Raw genomic sequence first — 11,382 nt, 5'->3', positions numbered from 1 at the left:
ACATTTTTCCAATTCTGAATAGTGCAATTTCTGGATATCTCTGTGAATATTAAGCTCTTCTTCTGTAGATCAGAGTCCTGCTAAGGACCACACCAAACCACACCAAACTCATTTTTATTTACTTCTTTCTACTTCACAAAAAAAAAAGAAAGATTATTCCTGGAAAAATATTCCTTTCAAGCAAAAAGATTTTTTTTTTTTTTTTTTACTCATTTTAAAAATTGCATTATCCAAGAAAAAGTGAAGTGAGCAAATGTGCTGGTGACTGTAATCTGTAAGAATTTCATAAATGTCTGTTTTTTATGTAGGCAGAACATTTTAAAGCAATACTTCTGCCTATTATGGCAATTCTTTTCTCCACAGTTTCATTTCAAGGAAACGTGCTTTTCTTTTTCAGCTGGCATACATTCAGTAAAGGTGAAATCTGAGCCAGAGAGCTTCTGAAAATTTAATCTAGAAGTACTGTAGTACTTCCTTCTTTTCTGAAAGTGTTATTTATTGACTTCTTGGAATCACTGCACCAAATCTGCAATGTAAGAGAATTTTTTATTTTTCTTTTAATTGGAGCTTTGTCTTTTCTTTAAGCATTTTTATTCCTTCCTTTGAATTTGAACGCTTAAAGAAACAGACACACTCCTGGAGAACTGTTTTCAATTTCCTTTTAAACATCTTGCTAAACCTGCCTTTCTAATAAGTTATTTTCTCTGTTGTATAAGAATAAAAGTTCTTTTTCACTGTGTTTTCACTAACTTCTCTTGGTTCAAAAACTTACAGGATTTAAATGATACAAGATCAAGTTCATACAATTTTTGGATAAAATACCTTTTGGATTATCATTTGGTGAATTTGGCAGTTGCATCCTAAAGAGTTCATATAGCTAAAGCGAGTTCAGTATTGTAACTGAACACAATTATTTGGTAATAAGTACTCCGCGTGAAGAAAATAAATTTATCCTCTATGATGGTTGCCCTTCCTTCATACTGTCTTTCAGTTAATGAATACAAGGAAACTAAACACTGTGCGAGTACCATGATTATGTGAAAATGCATATAGAATTGTTTCAGTATTGTTTCATAGCTTAATCTCTAAGCAGCTACAGTATGATATTATGTAGTATCCATGGAGATATTTAACTTTTCTATTTGTCTTTTAACATCAAAACAAGGAGTTAGATGCATGCTCATTTAAATCCAAAGATAGAAATAGTGTTTAAAAGCTTTGATGGTTGTCTTGCTGTGAGTTTACACAGAAAAATTATCCGAACTTACAAAGGTAAAGGTCATAATGTAATTCACTTGATGTCATCGTCTTTGGTGTCATTAAAGAGAAGTATTTTGCAGCAACGGTCATTCCGCACACATGATCAGTGCTTTTTGTTGGAAGCTACATAGTCTTGTTTTGACATAAAGTGGCTTAATGACACATAAATACAGTAGCAAATTGAAGGAGGAATCTGGACAACTGAGGAGAAGAAACCCCCAAGACATTCATAATGAAACGTTTCAAGACTGAACATCAGGATGTGCAAAAGCAAATCTATCCCACAAAGTAACATAAATACAAAAAATGTAAAAAAAAAATGTAAAAATAAGTTTAATTATGGTATAATTATTTGACTCAAAGGAAAGGTTCACTGAACTCATATTGCCGGATGAAATATTAAGAGATGAGAATTTTTACTGTAAATACATGAAAGTAGGAAGCACCACTGGCTGACAGGTTATTGAAGAACAGCCTTAGTGTAGGAGCAAATCCAATATAAACTTGCCTTTACGTTGTAAAAAGAATTAACAGTTTGAGGAAGCTTTAAACTAGGAGTATTATCCAGGGGATTGACTACATGACTTATTCGGACCTAACTAGAAGCAGCATCTTGAAATTTTGAGAAGTATTTCTATGGTCTGGAAAATTGTCATAGTAGTCACTCATGTGAATACCAGAAATACCATATTTGATAAAATAAAAATACGTGCACATCACATTTCTGACAATGTAAATCATGTTTTTCACTGGTTTTCATGGTGTCGCCAACAATAAAACCTTCACAGTTTTGTATTTGCTTCCAGATTTTCTATTTGATACATCAGTGATTGGATTGCTTGTTTGTTAGCACTGAATTTCCTGGATCTGCACTTGATGAATAAATTTTCTGACAAAGGAAAGAGGCAGGTCCGTTTGCATAAGTGGTTGCAGATTCTAAAAATGGACTTATATTAGAGAAATTTTCTTTTTTAAGATCAGCTGTAGCATCCTCTACTTTTGAAACATATTTCTTTCCCGCAATATTAATATTTTTCAGATATCTTCTGAGTATTACTATAAATTCATACATTGAAATCAGAGGTTATTGAATTGAAAATAGCTAGTTTGGAATAACTTTGGAAAAGATACAGGTCATATAAGGTGAGATGCATATAAAAAGCTGAATCCCTAGAACTGAGCAGAAATTGTGTCTGTCTTCCATTGGTGTTTGTTTTAGCTTTTACAAGCTATGGAGAAAGAAACAACTTATTAATGAAGGATATAGCAAGTTGTCCCTTTTAGTCCTATTGTATTGCTACAATCTCCTGCCAAGAAGTATCAGGGGTGAAATGTACCATAGGTCTAATTTATTCAGTCTCAGAGCTATTAATAATTCAGAAATCTTTTAGTTCTGATTGATGTTTAACATTATAAGTGGACAAATAGTGTATGTACTTCTAGTGTCTACACAGGAAATTATTTGAGAGAAGTCAGAATACTAGATTTTTAATTGTTGATTAGAGTAGATGCTTTCTAGATTAACCTATTTTCCTAAGAACTTTCTAGATTTATATTATAGCCTGCTTTGTGTTTTGGAAACAATCAGAGAATAGTAATATTGAAATAGCAGGGATAAAACCTGCTTATTTCCTGTAGAAACTAATGGTGTGAAGGATGCTTCATTGAATAATGACGATATAGTAGTTATTAATGTAATTTTTACAGTAAAATTAAATATCCCTGAAAAAAGCCATATTCTTTTATATACAGATGTGCACACAAAAAGAGCATAGGAAAGAAAATATATGCAGGTTTGTTTACGAGTTTTCCAATTTGATTATTTGCCTAATTGAATTCACTGTACATCTTCACCTAATTGTCATGGTAGTAACTTCCTATTTGTAATTAATTTTCATACATGTGAGACTTATATGGCTATTGAGACTTCTTAGTAATTTCTCCTGACTTCTTTAGGATGCTGAAAACTTTATTTAGGTTTTTCATACAGCACTATGAATGTACCATAGTACAGAGAAGACAGAAAATAATGTTGTAAAATTTCATTGTTATGTTATGGAATATAGGGTAGTGAGAGCAGATGTGTTGTTTCTAACTAAAAAATATGAAGATAAGTATAGTATGTCTGTATGGGAAACACATCTCCTCGGTATTGAGGGTTTGTTGCTGTATGGTTTGGTCTTAAGCTTGACCATTATTTTTGTAAATGTTAAAATAATCATTTTGTAGATTCCTATAGAAAATATAAACAGTGTGTTCATGCTTTTCGTTTTTAGCCCAGTGGACTCAAGCTGAAAAACTCAAAACATCTATGTGTAAAATAATATAGGACTAGATTTAATACAATTTAGGGGAGAATGTATTGGAGCAGCAATCTGTTACATGTCCAATGTAGAAAATAGAGTAATAAAAGAGATGTATTGTTTCTAAAATGACATAAATATGACCCTGAGGCTTTTCTTTGTATGCATATTAAAAATATATTTTAAAAGATCGTTTAAAAATTATTCTTGCTCATTGAACCATATTCCATAAGAATATATTAATGTTTACATTAGTATCATGTTGTTATTGGCTCATTCCTGGACCCGGGAGTTTCCTTATAGTGCTGTGGTACTAGATAGTCAGTGCTATGCAGGAGTTGTCTGTCATCTGTCATTTGTAACTTGCTTTTTCTGTCCTGCTGGATGGGGAGAGTCCACATTCAGGCTTACAAGCATAATGTAGCCATTTTGGATTAGAAGCCTATTTCTTCATAGCGAGCTGAAAAACAGGGGGTTTTATGTGTTGGTTTTTGTTTTTTACTGTTGGTTGTTATTTTGAGGGGTGTGTGTGGAATCTTTCAGAAGGACCTTTGTGAGGTTTGGGGGAGGGGATTTAGTTTATTCAGGATTCACTTTATTTTTGTTTTCTGATTTTGGTTTGTTATTACCTCTTACAGAAGCCATCAAGATTACAGAAAAGAGAGGGAGAACATTTAAGTCATTTAACCAAATCTATCCGTCTTTGTAATTTTTTTTCACTCCATTTCTTTCTTGGGTAAACTGATTTCCATGAGGCAGTGATCTAAGTGGTATCAGTTTGCTCCACAATACTACAGTGTTTATATATTTGTAGTACTTTTTAGAAGTCAAGACAAGAAAACATGGTCACTGAACTGTATCTCAAGGTTTGTTTAATAGGTATGGGGTTTTTTCCAAGCATAGGTTGTGATTAGGCTGTTAGGGTAAATCATTAATAGAAGAGATTCCTGTTATGTGTTGGAAAAGATCCTTTTTCTGTTTTGTGTTAACATTGAGAGATGTACTGCAGTCATTGGCTATGGTGTCTCTAGAGAGAAATAATGGGGTTTATCTTAGCCCTAGGGATGCCACTTAAGCCTTGCTGAATAAGCCAGTAGAATATGAACAGGCGAGCGGAAAGATTGGTGGTCATTCTGATAAAAACTGTAACAACTCAGAAAAACTGCTACAAGGCCATAGTGGTATTTGGTGAAATGAACATTCATGAACTTTTAGCTTTACATATTACAGACTTCTAAAGGAAAATTTACCCTAAATGCATAGACAGACACAACATTTATCAAGTACATGTTTGATAATGAGTAGTTTCAGCAGGTATTGTATTCATTACAACCTGAGTCTACTTTCATAAAGTTGACTAGAAAACTATTTTTAAAGTTTTTTAAAGTCTTTCTCCTAGTAGTGACAGCATCCCCCAAAAGACTAGCTGAACGTTACAGTATATATTTGTCTTATTCTCTGAGAGTGTCTCCTTTTTCTTTTTGTTGACATGTTTGTTTCTGCCTGTTTTGTTTCTGAAGATAGTCGTCAAAAGACAAAGTTGCATGAGTATTTCTTAGACTGCCAAGTATGCTCCTACTTGTTCATAGGCGTGGTGGACTGGTCAGTGCAGTGTATATGTGCTAAAAAACCTGTATCATATTTATTCCATAAAGGCCAGTGTGACTGTAACAGGGCAGCCCCATGTGTACAGCTTCTGTTTTATTTGGTTTTAAGATAGAAGTTGTTCTAATGCTTGTAGATCTTGCTTTTGTCTCTTCAGAGTTTGTGCAACCATCTAACCATTTTAGATAATAAATGACTGTGTGTAGACTGATAACATATAGCTGCATATATATTAACTGTTTGCAGAATTCAATACAGAAAAGGCAAATTTTATTTAAGTGCAGACCTCAGAATCTGTTACAACACATACAGTACTGATTAATGTACCATATAGGAATGAGTTCTTTGGGGAGAACCTACTATTTAAATTAATACTGCTACCACCTTAGTGTAGGAAAAAGCCCCTGCTAGTAAGAGCTTTCCTTGACTTAAAAAAAAATAAAAAATTAAATAGACATGGCTGCTCGTGCTAAGGAAATTCTTGTGAATTTTCAGCTTGCAAATAAAGAAACAGATAATACTTCCCCCCCCTCCCCCATATATTTCTGAAAAAAAAAGAGTTGTAAGCTAAATAAATGACATAAGGGTACCAAATAATACTTGCATTACTTACTTTAGTTCTTAGGTGAAAATGAAGCTTATGGAAAAGGATCCTGGTGTCCTTCCTTGTAAGACTGATCTCTCTCCATTTTTGCTGACGCGTGTTCCCAGGGTATTTAGAGCCACGGATGTCTTCCAGCTTCTGAAGCAAAAGTACCTTTTGAGACACAGCTGGTTCTCAGTCCAAGCGTAGCTGGGCAGATCTTTAGGGTCACTGGTGCTATGGATTTGAGAAGGGTGTAGCTGGATAAGGCTAAACAACAATCAAACCTTTCATTTGAGAATGATGAACGAATTTAAGATGGCATGGATGAAAGTATTCATTTTTTAATAAATAAGGGAAGATTTGGCATTCTTGGGCTTTCTATTCCAGAGAAAACAAATTTCTGTGTTTTCCTAAAGTGATTTGTGACTGACATGAAAAATGCCTGATTTCTATAGCTGTTTATTAGGAAATTTCTCATCTCTTCACTAGTTTGTGCGAAGACCCCTTTTTGTGTCTGTTACTGTGGTAAAGAGTATTTGCTAAGGACTCAGAAGCTGTTGTAACTCAGCTGAAAAAGCAGGGATTTGAAGTCTGTGCACACCCTGGAGTGGCTAATTTTGAGGAAGAGTGGCTTGTCTAATGATAGGTTATGTGTCCGTGAGAATTTAGTTTCTCTTGGAAAATTGTTAAAAAATAGAAAATTCCCTCACCTAATGTTAAGTTGATGTAAAAGTTACCTAAAAGTTGACCTAGAAGAGGCAGATTTCTGGGATTCATGATGTCATGTGTTAATTGACTTCAGAGCTGTTATACTTCATGAAAAAGTATGTCAGCATTTTTTTTTTTACCTTCCCAGGACACCCCTGCTATTGAGCACATACTTTCTTAAGAAAAAAGTTATGTCTTTAGCCAGCTCTCACCTCCTGGGTAGAACAGGCGCAGTCTGTGACGTTTTGGGTGACAGAAGCCTTCAGCAAATGGAGCAACTCATCTAAATCCACTTCAGCTTTTTTCCTCTTAGGAACTGGGCCTTGTGGCACCCTGACCAGTATTCACAATATTTCTGTACCAGGTGGCTGTGGCACCATCCATTTTGGTGGGGGGCTGCAGGGGCGGCCTCTGTGAGGAGAGGCCGGGGCGGCCCTGCGCCCCTCCGACCAACCTGCCCCAGGGCATGGCAGAGTCCCTCAGCCAAAATAGTGGCGCCTGTGGGAAAACACATCCAAGAAAGCGCAAAATGCCACATGTCAGTATGAGGAAAAAAGTGTGAGAAACGGCTCTGCGAACACCAAGGTGAGTGGAGGAGAAGGAGGAGGGGCTGCAGGTGCTGGAGCAGAGGTGCCAGTGAGGCCTGTGGGACAGGCCATGGTGAAGCAGGTGTTTCCTTGCAGCCCATGGAGGAGCATGCCAGAGCAGACATGTGCCCTGCAGACTGTGGAGGACGCCACACTGGAGCAGGTGGGTATTCCTTGAAGGAACTGTGGTACGTGGGGAGCTCATGTTGGAGCAGCCTTATCCTGAAGACCTGCGGCCTGTGGGAAGGACCCACGCTGAAGCAGGGGAAAAACATGAGGAGGAGTGAGAAGAAGAGAGGAGCTGCAATAGTCTCACCTCAGCCCCTCATTCGCCATCTTCCCCGTGCCACTTGGGGAGGGAAGAGGTATAGGAGTTGAGAAAGAACGAGTGAAGTTGAGCCTGGAAAAAAGGGGGAAGTTCTTTTAGGTTTTGTTTCTCACTATCCAAATCTATTGTAATTGGCAATAAATTATTTTTCCCCAAGTCGAGTCTGTTTTGCCTGTGACAGTAATTAGTAAGTGATCTCCCTGTCTTTATCTCCACGCGTGTGCTTTTTTGCTTTATTCTCCCCTACTGCATCTTTTGAGGAGCAGGAGTGAAAGAGCTCCTGGCTGGGAGTCTGCAGCCGGCCAAGGTCGACCAAGGCTACAACACTCACCAATGTCAGCAAGCAGGACTGGATTCCCATTTGTCTCTGTTCATAAAATTGGTTTATTCTGAAAATACTGTCCCCATGCGTGTTAACTGCGCTCTCACTGCAGAAAATAGAAACCTAGAAAGAAGTGATCTATTGAAAACTTATCGTTTGTTGTAATTTAATCAATTTAGTATTTTTAGGTCTTTTGAAAGTATATCTGGCCTCAGAGTACTGTAACTTTGGGGAGAGTATGCCATGGTTTTTGTATAAATCTAAACCCCTTCATCCATCGTAACTGCCCTAATTTTGGAGCGTAGCACCACCAAAGTTACAATTAAAAATCATGAAGATGCAGGTTAGGAAACTCAAAAAGGGAAAGACTAATCCTCAGCCCAGTTGCTTCTTGCTTATGCATATGGCTTCAAATATAAAATTCGTGTATTTAGTACTTGTCTAATAGTGTAACATAAACATTAGTTTAGCAAGCATAGTATAAGCCACTAGATGGAGTAGTGTTGCCATCAGAAATTAAGAGAGTGATAGGGCTTTTTTTCTTTATACTTTTGTAGAATAAGTTGCAAGCTTTTTTTAAGGTACTGTGCCAACTTGACATATATATCCATATGTTAGAACTTGTAACCATTAACTGCAGTACCTAGCTGTGTTAACACATTTTGTTTTCACACTAAAGCGTGTTTTAGGCTAGGGAAAGCAAGAATGTTTCTCCTTTTTTCTTGTTGTGAGGTTTGTATTAACCTGAGTTCACAAACTGTAGGCAGATTTGGCTTTTTTTTTTTCCTTTCATTTTTTTCTTTAGCTCGTAACTTGTATCTGTTTTCTATGTCATTACTTTAGGAAATCTAAGGTATCTAATTTTCTATTAAGTATCAGAAATTAAATGAAATACTTCTTGCTACTGTGTTTTAGAATTGGAAGAGAGGGAGATGATGACTATGTCAAAAAGCTTTTATTTTGAGATTTTTGTTGTTGTTGCCTTCTATTTTCTGTTTCTTTTTTTTCTCATGTTCTCCTAGGATCTTGCACAAGAGCCTAAAAACATCTAAAATTTGCAGAATGAAAAGATGGCACAGGCAATGCTGGTACCACCAGGATCTGACAGCTTCTTCTATTTCACCAAAGAATCTCTTGCAGCTATTGAAAAACGTATTGCTGATGAAACATCTCGTTGTGACAAAGACGAGCATAAAGATGATGATGGTCATGAAGAAGATCACCCAAAGCCAAGTAATGACTTGGAGGCAGGAAAGACACTGCCATTTATATATGGTGATATTCCTCCAGGAATGGTGTCTGAGCCCCTGGAGGACCTGGATCCATATTATATCAATAAAAAAGTAAGTGTTTTACTTCTGTCGAACTATAAAGTTCATATAAAGAGATAAATGCTCTGGTGTGGAGATAGTCAGAAGCCCTGGTTGAAAGTGTTATGCAGTATGTGTTGGTTACTTTGAATACACTATAAATATGACTGTAATTCTTCTGCTTAATTTGCTTATTTTTTAAAGTAACTTTTCTTTTAATGTCTAAGGATTCCTTATGATGATATTTTGAGTTAGTGGATTTTGCATTGGATATCCTTTAATCTCTTCAAATCTGATTGAATGCTGAAGCATTGGAAAACTTCCTCTGTGTCTGCTACTTTGTTCCTGAGCTTTCTAGAAAACATAGACAGTACCTGAGATCTACTTTAGCAGGGTGGTCTTTGGACAAAGTGCTCATCCAGTTATCTTGCAAAAATGATCGACTGTCAAACATTCCTTTAAATCTCACAGAAGTATTTGTTTTACAAAAAGTTAGATATTAAACTCTATTTGACTAGGGAGGGACATAAGTAAAAAAAAATTAATTTATTATTATCACATGTTGCCAACTTCGTGTGATGCAATTTCTGTGAATTGGTAACAGCTTGTGTCACTTACAGGTATGAGTTTGTTGTGCTAGAGTTTGCTTCAGGACCACTGCAACTGTTCTGAGTCTCATGGCAGGGATTTGATTTTTCTGGCCAGTTACATTTTTTGTAATATTTTAATCATCAGGATGATTTTAATACCAGTTCCCCAGCAAGTAATCCCTCCCTGCACTGCCCCATGAGGAACATGAAGAGAGTACACTGGTAGGACAATTTAAGGTCACATGCCCTCAATAGTAGTGTGTTACAGGGCAAGGAAGTTCTTAAAAGTCTCTGCATCCTTCCTCCTAGAATCACTTTAAATCTGCATGGATGCAGACTTTTCCAAGAAATTTTATATAAATGCTGTGGGTTTGTTTAATGTAAAAGAGAATTTGTGGCTCAGTGTCAGTTCAGCAAAACAGTATAGAAGTAACATCCATGTCAGTAGCCCCACATTCGCTTCTCATGTGGGACTAAGGACTAAAACTGTACTTTGTGTTTCAGTATTGGGTCTATGTTAAAGGTCCAATATAGATGTGAAAAAAAATTCTAAATGTATATATATGTACTGTAATACGACTCAGGTTTTTTTGTAGATGTTAGGGTGACAAAAGGAGAAAAGGGCAAGGGTGATGATTTTGGCAGGTACAGATGAAGAAATGATGTTTTTATGTAGGCATGAGAAGTGGATTGATGTTCAGAATAAAAGCAAAATTGACTTTACATTAAAACGGTAACAAAATAAGCAGTGAGTGGTTATTTTATTGTGTAAATCAATAAAATGCTTGTTGAATTAAAAACGTAAAACAGGTTCTTTAAAAATGTTTCTGTCAAATTATCTATTTCCATTACGATAGAATATCATTACAAAACAGAAAGATTCAATGTTAAAACCTGCTTTTTTTCCGAATATTAGATATATTTTTGGAGAATAATCGTAAGATGTAGATGGAATTAAGATTTAATTAGATGAAATTTTCATTGTGTGTCCTAGACAAAATCACAAATGGTTGCATAAATGGTACTAGTGATGACTGCACAGGTAACAAAGGCAGTAATGCCTTTAAAATACATGGATGACTTATGTCAGAAGAAGTTTTAAAGTGCTGTAATGGTTAAATAGTTGCTTGTAGGTGTCCAAAAATGGTTAATTAGGTGCTTCGTTTTGCGTTGCTAGCTTTGATCTGAAGTGCAAGTAATATAGCTGGATTAATTTTTAGTATTAAAAATTACAAATTTTTAATTACATTTTTAATGCAATTACATAATCCTGGAAAATGCTAACATGAAGAGTTTAAGAGCACAGAGACAGAGAATATATGGTGTTCAGTTTTCATTACTCCTGTAAAAATTTAGAATCTGATATTTGCTTGTATAATTTACTGAAAGTCAATTTGGCTACTTATATCTGTGTAAGTGCAGCCTCCATTTATGGAAAAGTTGCTAACGTATCTTTAATTTCTTATTTCCTACCTCACCTTCCCCTCCTTCCCCCCCCCCTTTTTTTTTTTTTTTTTAAAAAAAAGACATTTATAGTATTGAATAAAGGGAAGACAATCTTCAGGTTCAGTGCCACACCTGCCTTGTACCTTTTATCTCCTTTCAATATTATTAGAAGAATAGCTATTAAGATTTTGGTTCATTCATATCCTTTTCAAGTGGTTTGTTAAAAATTATTACTGGTCTTTTTTAATATTTAATAACACTGTGTTTTTTTGGTTTAGTGTTTATATGTGTTCCTGCCCTTAATTCTTTCTCTCAAAATGAATCAGAGCTAAGATTT

The 11,382-nt window shown here is 35.7% G+C and overlaps 1 protein-coding gene across 7 annotated transcripts in view; it reads left to right on the top strand.

Moving 5' to 3' along the window:
• Positions 1-8,769: 8,769 nt before the first annotated feature.
• Positions 8,770-11,382, top strand: part of LOC141462793 (sodium channel protein type 2 subunit alpha-like) — a 48,702-nt gene continuing 46,089 nt past the window's right edge. For all 7 annotated transcript variants that reach the window (XM_074144825.1, XM_074144823.1, XM_074144819.1 and 4 more), the window contains exons 1-2: positions 8,770-9,042; positions 11,126-11,244. In XM_074144825.1, the coding sequence (XP_074000926.1) occupies positions 8,770-9,042; positions 11,126-11,244 (392 nt within the window). The remainder of the gene's footprint in view (positions 9,043-11,125; positions 11,245-11,382) is intronic.

The sequence above is a fragment of the Numenius arquata genome, chromosome 3, assembly GCF_964106895.1.
Source record: "Numenius arquata chromosome 3, bNumArq3.hap1.1, whole genome shotgun sequence".
NCBI lineage: Eukaryota > Metazoa > Chordata > Aves > Charadriiformes > Scolopacidae > Numenius > Numenius arquata.
Note: the sequence above shows the minus strand (reverse complement) of the source record. Positions and strands in the feature narration are given on the sequence as shown.